The sequence below is a fragment of the Siniperca chuatsi genome, linkage group LG8 (assembly GCF_020085105.1).
Source record: "Siniperca chuatsi isolate FFG_IHB_CAS linkage group LG8, ASM2008510v1, whole genome shotgun sequence".
NCBI lineage: Eukaryota > Metazoa > Chordata > Actinopteri > Centrarchiformes > Sinipercidae > Siniperca > Siniperca chuatsi.
Window position 1 is genome coordinate 22,673,079 of NC_058049.1, and position 20,773 is coordinate 22,693,851.

At 40.8% G+C, this 20,773-nt stretch overlaps 1 protein-coding gene across 4 annotated transcripts; it reads right to left on the reverse strand.

The window, feature by feature from the left end:
* Positions 1-1,762: 1,762 nt before the first annotated feature.
* On the reverse strand, positions 1,763-20,736 carry micu3b (mitochondrial calcium uptake family, member 3b). Of its 4 annotated transcripts, none has more exons than XM_044204248.1 (15): positions 20,312-20,736; positions 18,307-18,454; positions 16,086-16,117; positions 15,840-15,918; positions 13,106-13,153; positions 12,938-13,020; positions 12,775-12,846; positions 11,267-11,308; positions 9,369-9,464; positions 8,760-8,848; positions 8,360-8,555; positions 6,791-6,899; positions 5,690-5,847; positions 4,940-5,008; positions 1,763-3,421 (listed from the first exon to the last, which is right to left on the reverse strand). In XM_044204248.1, exons 1-14 carry the CDS (start codon positions 20,564-20,566, stop codon positions 4,940-4,942), a joined length of 1,476 nt encoding a protein of 491 aa, XP_044060183.1. In that variant the 5' UTR covers positions 20,567-20,736; the 3' UTR covers positions 1,763-3,421. The 4 variants fall into 4 exon arrangements, with proteins under 4 accessions (XP_044060183.1, XP_044060182.1, XP_044060185.1 ...); XM_044204247.1 differs by having other exon boundaries at positions 8,360-8,531; positions 20,312-20,584; XM_044204250.1 differs by lacking the exon at positions 9,369-9,464 and having other exon boundaries at positions 8,360-8,531.
* Between the last annotated feature and the right edge of the window lie 37 nt (positions 20,737-20,773).

Genomic DNA, 20,773 nt, shown 5'->3' on the forward strand with positions numbered 1-20,773 from the left:
GTACTTTTACTTCTAATACTTTAAGTACATTTTCCTGATTATATACTATTACTTAATTAACATTTTCAATGCAGGACCTTTACGTTTAAGTATTTTTTGAACCATTTCTTAGTATTTTCTCCCCTTCTACCGTATTTTGAATAGTTGTTGTGTGACTATATTAAACTAGTGGTTGGTCTGATTACTGTTTTCCAGGCCATAATACATTTTGCTTGCATATTGTGTTTTATCATTACTTGACAGTGTAGGCGGAGGTCTGCAAGATCCACCTGCTTCTGCTGCTTGATGCAGAACTGCACCTGCAAAATATTTTGCAATCCTGCAGTACAAAACATTGAACAAGTCTCCCTCTGCCAAGCTACACTCTAACTGTTCTTTACCATCACATTTCACAGATTAACTTCTACTGTCTGATTGCAAATGTCTTTCAAACGTAACATAAATGCTGTCTGAATGTGTGAAAGATTTAAGCAATGATTTTCCACCTGTTGCCAACTTTGTGGGTGGGTGGCATGCTGCAGCAAACTAACAATGTACACCACCAATAATACGCACATCTCAGCCTTACAGTAAGGACAGAAGGCTCAGTAACATGTCAAAACTCAACTAGTTTCGATGTTGTTCAGAAACTACTGAGCAAAAGGGTCCAAAACAGACAGACCTTTATAACCTGAGCTAACCTGACGGCCACGTCACTGACTTTACACATCAGGATTGATTCACTTGTCATAAGGAGTACTATCCAGCCTGTGAAAACAGCTGTTTGGTGTCTTCTGAGGCTCTGAACGGATTCTTTTTTTAAATCTAAGAAAATAACCCTGATGATGTCATCAAAAGATGTGGGCATTTACCAGGTCGGGAGGGTCTAATGAAAGACGCTATTGAGTTGCATTATGGGAATTGTAGGATCCAGCATCCTTTGAGTTTCAACCAAAACAAGGACAAAAAAGCCTCTGCTGCATCAATTTTGACAATTCTTTCTTTAATCTGTCTCTTGTAAGTCTGCCAACTTTATGGAGGTGAAATGCTGAATTGCTGGTGTGCCCCTTTAGACTTCCCTTCAGAGATTATTGTCGTTGATATGAACTGGATTGTTCATACTGAATGGAAAGAGAAACCTGTTCCCTCAAAACAAACTAGAACTGGGCAATTGTGGGTGAAACTACCAGTACTTTCTCACAAAACAGGGGTGGGTGATGTGATGTCCGTGGGAAAATTATTAGCAATGTGCAGATATGATGGTCAAGTAAGCGGGCCATTCATTTTCCTGTCACTCAACTAACAGGCAAAGTTCAGAAAATTGTATCAGTGATGTTTAATGCAGCTGTAACTGAAACTTTTCTCTACATTTCAAGGGTCTTTTACAGAGTCTGTGACGGGCCTCCTGGATCTTATTTCAAGCAGTGCAGGATTAGAGTGTGAGACTGCAAATTATTACCCTGCTGAATGAATCATTTAAAGATAAAAAGTCCCTGATTAGAGTCCCGAACACCCACATAGCTCCAGGTTCCTGATGATTAATACTGTTAATGATTTGCCTTCAGTTTGGGAATAAAACAGCTAATTTATTCTTCTGTGCTCCTGCCATCAGTCCACTGTAGTTACAAAGACAAGAAGGTAGCAGCGGTTTGCCTGGTGAGGACGGTGTGAGCAGTTCACAGTTTATTAGCTGACTTGTGTGAAAAACAGTGGCCGTAACGGCAACAAAGCAAGACATTGTTGGCATGTGTGTGTTTGTCACAAAAATAACCAAGAATCCAAATATTTTATATTATATTTATTGCACAATGTCATTAAAAATGACATGTGTAACAGTCAAGGCCTGATTTCAAAGAATGACATATGACCAGAAGTTTCCTAAACTCTTCAAGAGATAGACTAATTAATCAGAACATCCAAGATTAAAACAGACTGACTGAAATACAAATGCATTAGTCTGGGTAATATCATCATTATAATAATATTAGCATGTAACATGTTGATATCTTCTTTTTTCAGTAACTCCAACCAAAGCAAACATTACACCAGGAAACAGACATCATGAATTCCTCAGTAACATACTGTGCAGTAGTACAAGTGAGGATTTCTGTAAAGAAGAAGATAAAGTGTAAACTCTTACTTACAGAGCCTAAAGGGAAGTATATATATTATATATATTGTCATGGTTTGGGGTTTTTGTCCTGTTATTTCCTGTTTTATTTTGTATTATTCTCCCTCCCTCTTGTGTCTGGTAGTTTTGCTTCCTGTCTTTGATTGCTTTCATTGGTTCCACCTGCGTCTCGGTGTCTCCCCTACCTGAGTGTATTTATTCTGGGTTCTTCCTTTGTTCTGTGTCAGATCGTTGTTGTACCGTATGCCCTGCGTTTGATCCCCAGTCCTGTGTATGCACCTCACTGCCTGTGTTCCTAGTGCCTACCAGTTTGTCTTTACTTTAGTTTTGTATGTCTCCTTGTTTTTGGATTGTGCCTCAGTCTGCTCCGTCTGTTCTGTTGCCTGCCTATTTTTGGGACTTGTGTTAGCTTTAGTTATTAAAGCTTGTTTTTGGTTCTTCAACCTGCCTGCCTGGAGTCTTGCATTTGGGTCCTCCTTTTGAACTGAATGTGTGATTTTATTTATATATATATATATATATATATATATAGCTCCTTTTAAAACCAGCAAGTGTCCCAAGAGTAGAACAAACATATGGCTTCAATATTTTGTCCCTGCCAGTGGCATGAAAATAGCACTTGTCTTTACTAGCCAAGAAATGATTAACATTAATGTTAGCTGCCTGTAGTTAAACAGTGAAAAAGACTGAGTTTGTTCAGGCCTGCTGGCTCTGGAGGATCCTGGTGGATTTTAGCTGCAGCGCTTTGGGAGAGAGGGAGAGGAGGAGGATAAAGAGAAGGGGAGGTGCTGTCCTGAGCTGATCTGTGCAGGGGGCTGCAGAGCCAACAGAAGGACAAAGTATGTGAGCAATGCCGTACAGAATAAGGCTCGGGACAAAAGGAGAATCAAACTGAACAATATACACATTGGCAGAGCAGTAGTAAGACAACGTTGGACTTTTAGGTAAATAAATAACATCAGTGTTAACAATCGTAAACCAATAAATATATTTACAAGTAGATGAATCAATAAATAGTTAAATATCTATTGAGCAGGCAAGAGTTGGACAAACTAATTAGTCCAATTTCCTGCGACAAAAGTGGATTTTCTGTAGGTTCATAATGGGTTATTCTTGTTTGTTCAACCACTTGCAACAGCTTCCCATTAGGCTGACCACATCCTGTTTGTACCACATCCTGTTTATTTTAAAACTTCTAACAGCGCAATAAGATGCTGCAACATGCATTAACCCTTCTGTCCGGGTAGAAAGCAAAGAGGAGGCACGGCTCATCATCGTTTGTAAGACATGCACTGATGATAGGTTTTTCACCTGGTGACAAAACAGAGAGAAAATGATAAATACAAGTCCAGTGTGACACTTTGTACATGTAAACTAAAACACTGTGCTGCCATGAATAATCTGTATCGTTCTTACATTAGAACTGCAGTCAATTCTTTCTTGTATATTACATGGCAGAAATTAAATACTGAAAAACAACAATATATTAGACTACAGAGAAACAAAAACCTTTACACCTCTTAATCACAGAGTCCTGCAGTAGTTCTGCAAGTATGCAGAAGAAAAAAAAAACTGGGTCCTCTGCAGTGACTACAGCTGTGGATTTTCAGCATACAGGCAAGGCAGCAACCAGCTAAAGTTCTCCCAAATATCTACAGATTTCACTAATTTACTTTAATCTAAAAAATAACATGGGAAGTATTTCCAGCACAGAAGTTAGTTTACATATGTAAAATTATTGAAAATAGCAGAGGTTAATACAATCATCATAATTGGTAGAAAATGCGAATTATTGTGGCGGCTTATGCTGAAACGAACAATTCAAGATTTTGGGTAAATACGCTTATACGCTTTCTTGTCGAGAGTTAGATGAGAAGATTGATACCATGGTTCATATCTGTACGGTAAATATGAAGCTACAGCCAGTTAGCTTAGCCCAGCATAAGATAAAACTGAAATGTAAAGACAATAATAACCCACACAAGACGCATATAACCCACCGCACAACCACAACTTGTCCTTTTTACACTTTGGACGGATTAAACAAACGAGATATAACATGTTAATTAATGAGCTTTAGAGTTGCTGGTAATTTGGATTTTGTTACCTTTGGACAGAGCCAGGCTAGCTGTTTCCCCCTGTTTCCAGTCTTTGTGCTAAGCTAAGCTAACCAGCTGTAGCTTCTTATTCAACAGACATATCAGTATCATAACAGTAGTATTGATATTCTCACCTAAGTCTTGGCAGGAAAGTGTATTTCCCAAAATGTCGAACTACTCCTTTAACTGCTGACAAGGTAACATTCATGTCAGAAAATATAAATGCTGTACCGCAGTGAAATATCTACTGTTCACTGCACTTTCATCCTGATCAAAATCTCACAGTAATGGGGCTAAATAGTGGCAAATTTTCTCTTTTCTCTCAAAACAGACATTTTTCATATTGCAGCACTGTCTGCAAAAACATACAGATCAGTTCCTTTCCTAAGATTTATCAGGCCCTTTCCCAAGAGGTGCATTCCCTTTGAAACATTTATACAGCTTTAAACTGCACTGCTCACTGCTCATGTATGCAGACTTAAGCTGGTATCTGGTGGCAGTTGATCAGGCGTTAATATTACAGTGTAACTCAATGCTACGGGCGAGCAAAGTGTGGGCCTCAAAACACATCTGAAAAGACTGACTATATAGTAGGATAGTGTGCCTGGGAGACTCTGTTAGGGAACAGTTTAAAAAAATATTTTTCAACCTCACATTAAACATTGTTAGTATAATTTTATTCCTTCCCCCATTAAACAGAGAAAGCTGACAGTGTGAGAAAAGACTTTACCTATTTGCCTGAGAGCTCCTTCTTCATGCAGGACTTAAAAGAGGTGAACTTCTCCTCCACTCTGACGCCCTGTGTGTGTGTGTGTGTGTGTGTGTGTGTGTGTGTGTGTGTGTGTGTGTGTGTGTGTGTGTGTGTGTGTGTGAAAGAGAGAGAGAGAGAGAGCAAGTGGGGGAAATCGAAAAAGAGGAATACCATGAGAAAACCAATTTCATGATGTCCCGCTAGATGGCAGTATAATTTCACTAATCTCCAACTCAGAGGTGAGATGTGTTTCAGTAATAAAAAGTGGCAGTAGTGTAATTTAGACATTATGGTATGGAGGTATTTAAGTATACCACTAACTAAAGAACAAAGAGACATAATTAGTGCTTACTCAAAGTTGTGATTAAACAGGAAAGGTGGTGTTTGTGATGCTAATAGTTGCTTAAGTAGGCCTAATTGTGTAAAAGTACTCTGTTTTGAAAATAAACATGTATTTCTGTGCTCAGCACCCATAGTTGCCTTTTTGACCTTCATCCTGTTAAATCAGATTAAACATTAAGAAGTAGCTGACAAAGACTGACAATGCTGGTATCTTTCACATCAGTCATTGCTGCTGTGGAGTCCAAACACCAACACCTCTGTGCTGCTTCCCTTGTTTTTTACCCAATAAGAAGCTGCTCTCCCAGACTGACGAGGGAGGAGGAGATTGTCACCTTCTGTGTCATAAAAGAGAGATGGATGGCATTTAAATGATCTCTGCTGTCTCACCCCGCCGCCGCGGTGCAGCCGGTCCTTCATGACGCCGACAAACTCCTTGTGGCTGAGTTTATCGTCGTGATCCTCGTCGAAGATCTTGAAGATTGTGTTGACCAAGTGGCGGGTCAGCCTGATGCCCGTAGCCACGTAGACCGCCCGGGTAAACTCATCTGAGAGGGAAGAAAAACAGAAGTGAACAATAAATCCCCATCGAAGCGGGGAGTAGTCTTTAGACCCCTGCGGGATTAAATGCTGTCTTCAACAATTCAGCTTGAAATAAAACTAAAATCAAAGTGATATTAGTGTTTGAAAGGTGATTATTTTTTTGGAAAACAATCTTGTTTTCATATACTTTCAAATACTTATAGCAACATGTTAAATATGATTTATTATTTCAGACATTTTTGTGGTATAAGATGACATCTGACAAATAAATGACAGCAAATGCACATACGCCTGTCCACATACTTTTGTGTACTTTTGATTTGGGGTTAGTTTTTCGTGTTTTGAGCAACAAAGTTATATCTTAAAACCTAACGCAACAGCACACGATGATATCTTAGATAATAAGGTGCTTCCAATTTTGTGGCAACAGTTTGGGGAAAGCCTTGCCTGTTTCAACATGACAATGCCCCCATGAACAAACCAGGTGTGAAAGAACTTGACTGGCCTGCACAGAGCCCTGACCTTAAGGGGCTTTACGGCCGTCATCAGTGTCTGACACTGAGGTTTCCCCTCGGGGATCAATAAAGTATTTCTGATTCTGATTCTGACTTATGCTCTTGTAGCTGAATGGGAGCAAATCCCTGCAGCCAGGTTCCAAAATCTTGTAGACATCCTTCCCAGAAGAGTGGAGGCTGTTATAGAGGCATATTATGTTCATGGAATGAGATGTCTGACAATCACAATCGATCAATGCTCAGGGGTCCACGTACTTTTGGCCATGTAGTGTAGATTCTACAGAAGACATGTGCATGATACCACGAAGAATCACCCAAAGCAAGTTGGAGACATAGAAATTCAGTTTCCTTAAACAGTAAATGTGTTCATAAGATCAGGCACAAGTTTAAGTGTTGTACAACTAGTATGTGACTACAAACTGTGAGACTTTACCTTGACCAATGGAGCGGTTGGCAAAGTTGTACATTTTCATGGCGATGGTAAAATCCTCCAGGTTGTTTAGGAACTGGAAGAAGGACCTGAACTCCTCAAATGTGATTCCCTGCAAAGAGATATAACAACAATAAAACAATGGCTTTATTAAATAAAGCTTATAAAGTGCCACATAAAAAAAACGGCTGCATGTGTCAGCACTCCAGCAAAGGATAGTGCTACAATTCACACAACACATAATCTACTTCCTTTCATCCTGCGGGGAATCCTTTAGTGTGTGTGGGACCTTGAAGCCATCAGATAGATAACACACCCAAACAGACAAAGTATACATTGCTGGATTTTCCCTGCGCAGTATGGACACGCTGAGCTGTCAGCAGCAGGGGGAGGATTGTAGCTTTTGGGAAGAGGTCAGGCCGTTTGCAGACTTTTCTAAGGCAGATTAACCTGATGCTTGAATAAACAAAAACAACAAAAGTGATGAATCCCCAAACATCTCAGGCTTGGCTGATGACTCAAACACTGAGCCTATTGATCTCCACTCAACCATCCCGCTGCTACTAGCTCCTTCTCTCACCGGGGGCCCCGGCAAACTGGCAACACACACAGCCGAACAATTGGAGTAATGACTAATCTGTGACGCTTTGCTGTTTTAACAAGGTGAGGGCCATAAAATATCTCTTAGCCTAACGATGAGACCCACTTGATAATCAATGGAGATCTAGCAACAGGCTACTCAAGGTGGCTGAGGAGCGGGTCGCCGTGCCAAGAGGAAAAACAAATTAAAGCTAAAATGAGGATGCTTCACTCAACAGTTTATTCACAGAGCGGTATCAAAAGAAACAGAGGACTAAAATACTCCCGTTCTCACACAAAACAACCAAGAACGGCACAATAAATACCTTCAAGGTGTGACTGTCTGAAAATGTGTGCTGTTACCCTCATATTTGTTATTGTTATCATTATTTAAACATTTCTATGACGGCCGAACGCATTACGAACTAGTTCTGTTCGAGCATTTTTATCGTTGCTGTCACTGGGGGACGACAAACTAAACTTTGTTGTTTCAAAGTCTGTTGAAAGCTAAATTTCATTTAGTTAGTGAGTTAGATGACAAGCTTGATTTATACCCAGCAGGCAGTTAGGTTAGCTTAGCATAAAGACTCGAAACAGGGGGAGAGAGCTAGCCTAACTCTCTGAGGGTGCCTCAGCTTAGCGCACAGGCATGAGATTGATATCGATCTTCTCATCTCACTCTCAGAAAGAAAGCAAATAAGCATACTTCCTAAAATGTTGAACTACTCCTTTAAATATCCCAGGACAAAATACCCTGAACACCAATATAATGAGGTCCAATTTAATTGACCTACAACCTTTGTCAATCTTATAATGCTGAAGAGAGGAGCTGATTAATCTCTCCTGCATTGTTTGAGGCTCCAGTTTTTGATGTTGTATTGGATTACATCATATTGTATGGCGTTCCTATTACTTTGTCTACCCCTTGTACCTAAAGACGAGGAATGGGATCCGTCAGAGGTAATATGTGATGACAAGGAAAAAACAGCGAACCTTTTCGTCCGGCATGCTGTGGCGCACATTGTCCAAATACCCACTGACGTCGTCCACATTGGTGTAGCGCAGGAGGATCCGAGCAAAGTCTTCCTCGCTGATGGTGGGCAGGCCTTTGGAGTAGGAGAGGAACTCTATCTCAAGCACCTCTGTCTGCAGGTTGTCCATGAACCTGGAGGAGCGAGACGGACGGCAGCTGCTGACAGGAAACGCCACCAGCAGAAACTTACATGCACAAAGGAACACTTCACATAGTCACAAACAAAACCACTAAAGGTTGAGCTGTTGGAGGTTCACTGTGGTATGAAAATCATTAATGGCCATATTACACTGGGAGATAATCATTTTCTCCGGGACATCATGATGCATCACACAGCAGACAAAAGGGTTTTCAACTCACTCGTAAAAATCTTCAAATTTCAACTCGGCTTTGCCTTTTTTCCCAAAGAAATGCACCAGCAGCGTTGTCTCTGTTTTCTCATCCACATGCTATCAGAGGGGGAAAAAGTGACTGCATTATAACTCCTCATAGAAATTAAGTGTCCACCTCAGTAACGATTCGGCCAAACATTGAGCAAATTTGCAAAAAAAAAGTGTGTCATGGCAACACCAGGTAAACATTAACAATGACATTTATTTAACCATGCTGAAAGCTTTAAGTAAAGATGTTAGTTAATACCCGTTCCCAGATTCTGCTATTGAATAATTGCTCAGAGTTAATGGTTAATTTTTCACTTTGCCACTGGTCCAACATTTCTCATTTCTGCACGACACGAACACGTGCCATGCAACAGATTCATGCTGCAGAGGAAATATTAGAGGAGCTCTCTTTGAGTATTTACTCTTACTAACAAGAAGGTAGATGCTTTAATCAAGAACCTGTTCAATAGTGCTCGCTAACACGGAAGCTACAGGAACTTCTATGAGAAACCAAGCAGTCAGAACCTGGTGCATAGTATTACTGTATAACCAAAGTAATGAAGAAGCATCTTAACGAGGGCATGGCTACCTCAGGGAGATCAGAAAACAGAACTTGACTTGTGCCACGTCTGAGAACATCCCACATGCCCCGGGCCTCCACATGCTGACTGTCTTTTTTAAGAACCTGTGGCAGCAGTTGAAGCACAGCTGTTAGAAAACAAAAAGTCAGAGACAGAGGGACAGACAGACTGACATCCATCCACACTCAAACAGGCAGAAACAGACTGGGGCTGACACCGGAGTATCTGAAAGGTCCATCAGCCCTGACATGTGCCTGCTCTGCAGCGATGCATGCAGCCTCTTGGCAGGACATCGAGCCAACACAGCCAACACATGTCCAAAGCATGCAGGGAGTGAGACCTGAAGGGTGATTCATGCCAGGTTAACTATGTAACTGAATCCACCCAATACATCATCATTTGATGCTATGCTGTGAGGTAAATGCAGGTTATCAGACACCTTTCATCTACTGCTGTGAAATAGGTTCAGATTTCAAATAGATACATTTTCTGAAAGAATTTGGGTGAATATGAAAGATAGCAATACGCTAAAATGCACAAAAACTCAAACGCATTTCCTGCTCAATGTTGTCTGGAACAAAGAAGCCACTCTCTGCTATTTTTCTCGATGAGGTCATGCTCCTGATCTGGGATTAACCAATCATTATTATTATTACAGTTTACGCTGCTCCCTTCACTCTCCCAGCTGCTGTGGGACTACTATAACTACAGCTACACTGAAACGCAACTGTCAACAACAATTTTCCTGTAAGTGGTGTCATGTGCAATAAAAAGATCACAGGAAATCTGTCAGTAGTTAAGAAAAACTAGGATTTCTAACTCCCAGTTAGAGACCAAACCATGTTGGTGTCTCTCTCACTCTCATTCTGTTTTTTCAACCTATCATTTCTTCAGTCTAGATGTTTCTCAAGTCTCAACATCACCTCATTCGAAAGCAACAACCAGCACACAGCCAGCCGCCGTTGACACGTGTTCTTAAGTATGGCTTGCTTCATTTCATAATATTTATTTATCTTATTCCGTTTTTTTCATCTCTCAAGCCTGAGGGGGAATGTGAGACAGCTGATAAAACAGCTCTTCCTCTGCGCCTCATCGCTTTTCACCAGAGAGAGAGATTTACGACATGATCCCACAGCTAATTATGGAACAACTCTTTAATGCACCGCGCTGTTCCCATCTCATCCCCATGAAAAGGTCCTGATACACTTGTAATTAGAATATGCCGGGGAAAGCCCAACCGCAGCACTGAAGACGTGCATGTTATGTGTTTTTTGAAAAGATTCGACTTTTGAACTTTTTGCTGGAACGATACCGACAGTACGGCAGAAGAAACCAAAACAAAAAAGACACACCTAAAGGTAAAGTCTTCAAACAGCACTCTGAAAAGATGGGTCTGCCCCTCTGTTAGCTGTGGGCTCTTCTACGTGTGTGTGTTGAGTGCTTTCACAGTCCTCTCTGACTGGCATCTTCATGGTCAAACCAATTACAAAAGGTAACCTGAGCCCAAATACCACTCCTCAAGAAACTGTAAAAATAAAACATGGGGGTCGTTGTCAGTCTTCAGGTAAGAGCTTTTTGGAAGTGGAATCTCTCGCCCAACACTGACAAAAGGCGAGTACATAAATCATCTGTGGTGCACCCCCCACACTACACACACACACACACACACACACACAAAGACAATATGTCAGATAATGTTGAAGTACTCAGTGGTGTATTTCAATTCCAGTGAGTGTGAATAAGGTTATCTGGTGTGAACAGACACAAATACGGGTGGTGTCAGCCCCTGAGATGCATGTGTGTTTTCTGTGCTAAACATTTTCAGGTTAGAAAGGAGCACATGCCAAAAATACATGCAACAAGCAGAACAGTTCATTTTCCTTCAGGGAAAGGGAACAATACATACAGTGTGCGGCTGGGATTTGTGACGACCATACAGCTGCAGGCTCTGAAATGCAAAAGAGAGCAGAAAGAGAAGATTCATTCATAATTCACTAAGTATTTTAGAACAGGAAATTAGTTTATGAGTTTAGTTTAGTTTATATATGACGTGACTTTACCAGCGATCCAAGATTCTTATTCTTAAGCTTTGTGAATGCACCCAGAGTCTTTGTCTTTTTGCAAAGCTTCATTATATTTCCAAATCTAGAGTACCCATTCTAATGATCTTTTTGATGGTTATACGGGCTTCAGATTAATGCAAGACTGTCCAGAGATGCAAACGTTTGTCCCGGCAGAGTAAGGTCCTCCATGTTGTGTTTGGGCGATAAGACCTCAAAGAGTTGCTCTTATCGCTCAATTCAGCTCTGCCTGTTTACATCCACCTGCATGCGGCATAAGACAGCCCTAAAGAGATGAAAGCCTCAGGCATGTTTTACCCTGTATGACCACATTCACCTCTGTGCAGCCTGTGTTCTCTCTAGGAACACTGCAAGGGTTGCAAGCAAAAACCCTGTCATGTTAGACATTGGTTAAATTTAAGATTCAGGTCAATATCAAGCTGCACTAATCGTTAGTTTCTTTTATTAACAATGGAGTGACTTTCAGTTCATTGTTCTGGTTTTCCGGCCTGAAACTTTACTGTTTTGATTCCTTCTCATGAATCTAATCAGCCTCATTTCCAACAGATGCAACAGGCAGCTTTTTTCAGTGAAAAAAGTCAGGTGGCAGAGACACGACTATAAATGACTCTGGACGATTAAATAGGCAACTGCTTGCTAACACGTTAGCCATATTATTAACTTCATACCGTGATAACATGTCCTTGTTGTATTTACAGTTTGTTCCGCTACCCCCAAGTGGCCAAACTAATTAAAGCAGGTTTAAATTAAATCAAGAGATTTTTTGACCACTTGGGGGCAGCAGACCAAGCTGAAAACACAACACCTGACATATAAAGTTGTTACAGGGAATGTGTTAGCCAACAGTTACTTATCTACACATCTAGCAGACATATTAGCATTCATTTAGTCTTGTGTTTCTGCCACCTGACCAATGTAAGTCCAATATTCACTCTTCTTTCAACTCTGTTTTAGTCTACACCAACTCCTGAGAAAGATATCTGCCCTTTAGCTTGCTAGTTGCTAACTTTGTCTGTCTGGCATTTGGTACTGGACAAGCAGTGTACAGTAGATTTATCTGAGCTTTTTTGCTGAAAACATCTGCCTGCTGTTGCTGGAAACAATGTTGAGAGTGTAATTTGCAGGCAATAGAAAACCAAAACAATGAGCTTAAGAGGCTATAAAGCTAAAAAATGCGTGAAACTGCAAAGTTGGCATTAACCCTCTGTGGGTTCATAATTATTAGCAACGTCTTTTACATTACGCATAGTGATTTGGGCCATCATTAATATTAAAAAAGATTGATTACAGTAGCTTTAATAACCGTTAACAGGCATTTGAAAGCACCTCATACCTGCTGGTCAAATCTTTGCACGTCTTCAGCAACTTCCTTTCTGTCCTTTTTCTTACGGAAAATCTCTTCCAGCTGGTGAGAAGATGATACGTTATTATGCAGAATGCAACGTAATGGATCAAATGCATTTTATTTTCTCTGATTATCAAGATGAGGGCCGTACCACCAAGAACTCCCTTTTGTCCACCATTTCATTCCCATTTGCATCAAACATGTTGAAAGCAATCCTGAAGCCTGCATGGGGCTCTGAAATCACATTGGAAAGTCACCTTTTAATCTCTAAATAATTTTCAAGATTATTCTGCCTAAGTCAGTTAAAATATATACTTACTTGTTAAAATGCAGAGCAGGAAGAGGTATTCTGTGTAACTGATGACACCTGTAAAAAAGAGAAAGATTTGTCAAGCGGAGAAACAAAAACCTAAATGTTCCCTTTTCCACACAAGAAAGCATCAAATAGCATTAAGCAGTTAGCTGAAGGTGTTTACAGATGTTCAAAGTCATGTGCCCGAGATGAATAGGCTATCCAAAGAAACAGTGCACGCCTTCATACAAGAGTAATCCTCTCTCGCTCACTGATAACATCTTAAAAGGTGCCTTTTACTTCATGCTTGGTGTTCCCCTCACACAAACAAAGGCTTTACAACTGAGCTGACCTATCTGGACACAAACCCAAACAAATTTAAGGCCTACGGCTTCTGATCGCATTTGGGTAACAAGGTGTAATACATTCTCAAGTGATCTGTCACTGATTGAGAATGGCCGATTCAGGTTTTGTGTCGCGTCCTTCAGCTCCCTTTGTTGTGTGACACGGAGAAGGGAAGAGTAAGTGTCAGGAGACAGCTCAGTCGACTCAGGAGGCTTCTCCCCTCTGACTCTGAAAGCATTCCCAAGCTTTTGTTTGCTCGGGAAGATAGAGAATCGAGCACAGATAGTTCTGGGTGACTGCTCTTGGTGTTATGGGAAAAGAATTCAGGTACAGGGTTTGCTGCGGGGAGATATTTCCAAAGAGAGGAACACTCAAGGGGAAAAAAACAAAACTGGCAAACAAAGATGTCATTTTTATTCAAACCGAGGTGTGAAAAGAGAATTAGTTATGCGTGCCATTAGACAGAGTTCATCTAAAAATCACAAAGTGCTCCATCTTCTCACCCGAGCTCTCTCTGTTTGGCAGGTACGGCCCTATAATGACAACAGATCTCTAGCTTCAAAGCCTTTAAAGCTTAAATGAGTTGAGGAGAGAGAAAAAACTTCCACCAATACCACACACCTTCTCTCCTGAAGGGAGCCCCCCCAAGCTCAGTCTCTGAGCTCAAGTAGATGTTGTTAGACAATACAAAGAATTCCACAGAAACACTTCATACAGAGTGGCAGTCCCGGAGATGTAATCCAATGCCATTCTTAGGCTTCATAATGTCCATGGTGATCAGGGGGGTGGCCAGCGGGACATGTCTCAACATAGCTGGGTTCAAACAGCTCCCTCATTCTCTAAAGCAACGCTTTGTTCACAGATCAATCCAGTCCTTTTTTCCCTGACAAAGCCGCAACGTTTAACAGCAGGATTAAAAGCCCCAAATCCCAGCATTGGCACTTAGCTAAAGCAACAGAGGGGAGAGCAGAACAGTGAGATCTGATGCTCCACTGGCTCGTATGACCTACTGAGTGTGCAGGCCCAGGTGGGAAAATTAAAAAGGTCTTCACTGACATCGACAACTTCATTTTCTCCATGCAACGTTACTATGAACTGAGGTTTGCAGGTGAAGAGTGCAGTTATTATCACACCCATGAGGACTCTAAGTGCATTGCTCATATGTGAAGTCTGTACAGTGAATGTCAATTAACACAGTGACAGATTGGAAAGTCCTCAAGCCAAGTCGTACCCCTTCCCTCCCAAAGCAGTCGGGATGAGCAACAGCATAGAGGACACACAGCCTAATAGGTCTGTCAAAATGTTTAGGGCAACAACTAACGATCAATCAAATCAATCAATTAAACTAGCGTTATTTGCTCGATTAATCAGTTAATCATTTTGTCTATCAACTATCAAATGTCCGACCAACAGTCCAAAACCCCGAAACATTCAGTTAATTTTCATGTATGACAAAGAACATCCCCACATTTCAGCAGCTGGAACCAGAGAAAAATTACTGAAAAGATTAATCGGTTATCCAAACGGTCGACTAATCGAATGATTGACCGTGGTCTGACTACTTCAGCTCTAAAAAAAAATTCTTGTGCATAGTATAATGCACATAAGTAAAAATGGGAAAAGGAGAAAAAAAAACATACTTTCATTAGCAGTAGCAAGCATTTTCACCTTTCCTATCCAAGGTTCGATGGAGATTTGTGACGCAAAATGATGCAAAAACTTTACTCAAGTCGAATCAGTGCCATTTTTAGCCTTTTAGGTAACGCTTTATTTTAAGGGTCAAAAAGTTTAGAATAATTTACAATCTTGTTTTTCTAGTTTTCTGAAAAGAAAAAAAACTATTGCAATTTGGTACTAATTATAGGGAAAATAGAGAAGGTGTTTAATTGCCCTTGCAATTTATCAATTCCAATGCATTGCTAGTGTAACCTAGAGAGTCTTAATAGCTCAGATGAACATGCAAAAATGTGAAATTTGTCTATAAGCAAGCATACAATTCAACATATATGATAATAAAGTTTCCAAAATCATGATTTATTAACTTTAAAAGGACCTTTTCTATCAAGGAAATTCCTACTTTCTCTACAATTAGTACCAAATTATATAGATCTTATCAGGAAACTTTATAGTTATCGCATTTATATGGTTTATACCGAGAAACCCGGGGGGATCCATATGTATATTATCAATATTATCAACCTTCTGCAGAGGTTACGTGAGAATAAATCTACAACATGTTACCAGACTGATGGTCTGAAGATAAGAAAGTATTTACAACATACTCACTGCTCTGGATTATACGAGGTTGACATGCACAACAGACACACTCTGAACAACACATGGAGCATAAAGGGGAACGACTTAAATTCAATGGCTTTATGTGTAGAGCTGTAGTACATCAAGTGGGTTACTTCACCTTGTTCACGAAGATTTCTAAACAAATTAGATGATCCTTTGCAAACAGGCGGGGTATCAGCCAGCATGTTGTCTAATTCCTGAGAGAATAGAAGAAAATCCCAAATCACTCGTTCATTTCTAAATCCTGGGTAATCACAACGTAATGCAGTGTTTGTTGGCATTGCAGTAGTTACAGAGGTTTTACACAGATGAGGAGGAGATTCTGTAAAACAGCAGCAAGTGCTTTGATGACAGAACAACTCACCTTTTTTGTGAGGGACTTCCATACTCTCCTACCTAAACAAAACAAGGTTAACAGTTAGTGGATGATATATGTCTGACTTATAATAATATGTTCCAATAGTGACTTCTGTACTGGGGATGTGGACCTGGGAAAGTGAAAACAAGTGTTTATGTGGACAGAAACACAAGCTGCGTATCTCCGTGAACGCATGCCAATGGTCAATAAAGCAGAAGATAAGATGGAGGCGTTGTAAAAAAAAAAAAAAAAAAAAAAAAAAACTGGCCGGGAAATCACATCGATAACAGTGACAATAACCCTCCACTGACACATTTTAAAGCCTGTGTCTAAAGCTGGGATTATGATTGCCATGTGCGAAGCGTCTGAGTGAGCATGTGAAGATAAAAGGGGGATATTGTCCTCGATGTTAGTATGTATTTGATGCTTTCAATCAATGTTTCATAACCAGCAAACCTTATGGATCCGATATGAATAATTTAGCACTTTAAGCATGGACTCAAATGGTTCTCTTCTAAATGACCGTAACTCCACCATCCTCTGCTTCATGGGCTGTCTCTGAAATGAAACCATCAGTGTTACATAATGGTCATGTCCGAGGTCCTAAACATCCATAGGAATGGCAAAAACACAGCTCTTTTTACAGCCACAATATAACCATAAAACACCATGATTACTATTTTTGCAACACATTAGCCATTAGCCACCAGAGAACAGTGACGCTCCTAATTTACCTTCCTCATTAGATGCCAGTGAATCCCTGTCCAAAACATTACAGCTAGCCACTGACCTTAAATCATAATTAACCACAGTAATCAGAATGTCTTATCATTACATTTATGATATTCATACAAAGTTGTTTGGTCTCTCCGGGTCTCAGCGAGTTTGTTGCCACATAAATGAGCCATAAAAGTGGGGTTGCTGGTAAAGATGTCTATCTTTATGCAGGTGTTATGACTGAAGCTCTTCAAGCCACAACTTATTGTCCGATGACACTTTACAGGCCCTCAGCAACAGATAATGTTCCAGGAAACAACACTGGGACTTTTTTCCAATCTCAGGTAATTGGAGGGTGAAGGAGCAGGGATTTATCTGATGACTTGACGGAAGTGTAATTAAGCAAATGGCTGCTGACAAATGTGGCTGATTTCTCCACAGAGCTGCAAAGATTATAGAGGCAGTGTAGCATCTGCAGTGCAGCACACTGTTACAGTCTTCATGAAGGAAAATGGGAGGCTACCTTCTCTTACAAAATGATTGATAGCAAAAATGTGAAACTAATTTTAACATTTTAGCACAAAAAAATATACAGACACTTAAGCCTTCAAGTATTGAAAGCACATCAGAGACTGTGTCCTCTGCATTTTAGACTTACTGAAGTAGCCTGGTCCCATGCAGGAACTTTTAGGTACCTTCTTAGGAAGTCAAGCTTGAGAGAAACCACGGTCTAAATATAGTTCCTCTCCCATAGTTCCTGACCCCAAAAAAACCCTCTCTCTGGGGATAGGACTTTCTGATGGCCCAGGAACTATTGGGGCAGAGTTTGTGGGGCTGAATGTCGCTCACTGGTCAAACACAAAGTCCAGGCTGCTGCAAGTTGTGTACAGAATATATTCACACAGTCAGCAAGCACAGAGTGCCACTAGAATCAATATTAGAACGAGTTCTTGTAAAGATTATTGACGTTTACATAGTCGACTATAAAAACTGTGAGACAACAAGCAAGCGAAGGAGAGAAACTAAATTTAATTTGCTATTTGAGTCAATGCAGTTATGCCCTAAAGACATAAATAAAAGGTAAAACACTCAGCAGTTTGTCTGCTTTGGAGACAGAAACAAGATCTGCATGTCTCCATTGAATCCATTCATTACATTCAACCTCAGTTGCACAATAGTAAATACAGAGAAAGGCTCAATGACTCTGTGTTGATATTTTCATTATTAATTCATCTACTGATCTACAATTCATTGATTAATTGTGACATGACAGAAAAAGTTGTTTGTCAGATCACCAGCCCAAAATCACAAAAACATTCAATTTCCGACCATGAAAAAGAGAAAAACGAGCAAATCCTCACATTTCAGAAGCTATAACAATTAATTGATTGTCAAAATTGTCAATTAACTGTTTAAGCTCTAAACATCACTAATGTTTCCTTCCTTCCTCCAAAGGATGTTTAGTATTGTGGAAAGGAGCTGATAGTAGTAGTAATAGTAGTGCACTCACTCTTGGGTTCATTCAAAATGATGGACTCGATGAAGTTGAGTGGCGTCATGTAGAGCTGGCCCTCGTACTCCACCGAACTGAACAGGCGAAACCTGTTCTCATAGGACGACATGTACACATCTCCATCATCCAGACCATAGGTCCTGGCCTGTAAACTCACACACACACACACACACACACACACAATCATGAAATATTGCAAATCATATCATTTATGAAATCCACAGAAGCTTTTCTTGTCACGAAAAGCCTCGCTCACATGGAACAACAAAGAGGCCCAAGCTTTAATTCAGTAATGGGGCGCATGTTATGTCAGCCCTATTTTTCATCTCTGTGCACCAGATAATGTCCCTACAACTGTTCAGACTCAGCCAGATCAGAAGGCTGGATTGGTGAAGACAGAGTGGATCTCTCTGTCAGGTGGCACAGTGCCAGGTCCACTGGGCACAGAGCAAACACCCAGGGAATGTGTGCCCCCCTCTGCTTAACCATTAAACCCCCTCTAACCACCCCCGCCTCTCATCAAATGTCAGCCCCTCCGCCAAGTCCCAGTGTCCAGTTTCCTGTGTCCCTGGATTCCTGCTGCCTGTGAACACCAGTCAAGGTTTCCTCCCTCCTACCCGCAGATATGAAACAAGGAATCTTCTGTAGCTAGAAGTGTGCAAAGCAGACCTGGTTTACATGGTTTACATGTTTGTTTACATCCCCTGTGATCCATGAAAATCTCGTCAACAATGTCAGCACATGTCTGAGCTAAAGAGGCTTACTGTAGAAGTGCTGGTATGTGGGCTAGTAGGGCCAAATACACATTGTACAGGAGGCGGACAAAATAACTTGAACAACTGACAATAGCTAATGATTACCGCTGGAATGATTAATCAATTAATTGGTTAATCAATCAAAAGAACATTCATCAACACCACTTCAATAATCAATTAACTGGGTAACACATTTCTCAAGAAAATATTCCAACATTTTCTGGTCTCCAGGGCGGCAACTAGCGATTATTTTGTTTCTGGAATTTTGACACTTTAACATTATTTACCTTCTTCCTGCACCTTGGAAGTGGGCGACGTTGTTTTGTCCAACTAAGAGTCCAAAACCACCCCACATTTTTTATCTACAATGATGTTTAATAGAGAAAAGAAACTGGAACCAGGATTTTCGGCTTTTCTGGTATATATCACTGTAAATTTCTATATCTTTGGGTTTGGGACAAAACAAGCAACACGAAGATGTCACCTTGACCTCTGGGAAGTTGTGATGCCGCTAGTTTCTGATGTTTTTTGGACTAAACAATTAATCAATTATTTAAACAAATAAGGAATACATTAATCTTTATGGAAATACTCATTAGTTGGAGCCCTTTGTAGCTGTAGTTTGTCCACCTCTGTGGATACTTAGGGGATAAAATAATAGGAACAACCTAAATCCAGCACCAACATCCAGGTATGGTCTCAAAAACTACCAGAAACTTGAATCAAAAACTCAAGTGATACTGATAAAGTATGAACACAAACCACACACTAAAGGCTTCCCAAAGCCACAAGCCATTGCTAAGCTATTGTATTGGATTACATTATATCGGTGTTTTTGTTATTTTGTCCACCTCGTAAAAAAATGTAAATACAGAACAATACATACATAAGTAGTATAGGATCGTCTCTTAGTTTTCTTAAGGTGAGTACTAATCATGCAACATATATACAGAAAAAAGCAGGCAAACCCCTCAGTTATGGCTGCAGTTGGGGCACGTGATCTATGAACTGCCTTTGACCATTTTGCCATTTCAGCACCAAAGGTCGGGGATAGCTCCTTATGGTGACGACACATCCACGTTACTGTAGTTTCATGTGCACGACGCGATGCTGGCCGTCATTACAGCTATGTTCACATGAGAAAAACTAAAACTGTTCATTTTGAACGACTGCAGGTGTTTTAGTCAGACTGTACGTGCTGAATGTTGTCACTACAGCCGCGCAGCTTGACAAATGTCCCACTGTACCTTATCGGTGGCAGAAACTGATGGCAACGCCAGATGAACGAGTCGAGCCTCCACATGGCTCTTCAATCCGGAGCGCCTGCCGACAAACGAGCAGCCGTAATAAGCAGCACCGGCCGCGGCGGTGACGCACGCCCCAGCTGCGATAACTTTCAGCGCTCTCGTCGCCTTCGAGGATGTTTGTTGTTTCCGCGACGTAAACGTCCCTGTTTTAGAGCTGTTAGTGAGTGAAGGGATAAGCCTGCGCAGGGCAGCCATGGCTGTTTACACTGAGGTGTTGTGTCGTAACCTACAGAGCAGAGCAGAGCGGCTCGAGCCGCCCGCTGCTCCGAGCTCGCGAGACATGCCGTGGGTATTTCAACTCACTCTGGGATTAAAGGGCGTGAGAGGGAAGGAAATGTTGAAATCTTTGGATAAACATAGAAACAGACACTTAGTTATTTCTCACCTCTCGCGGGTTGATTT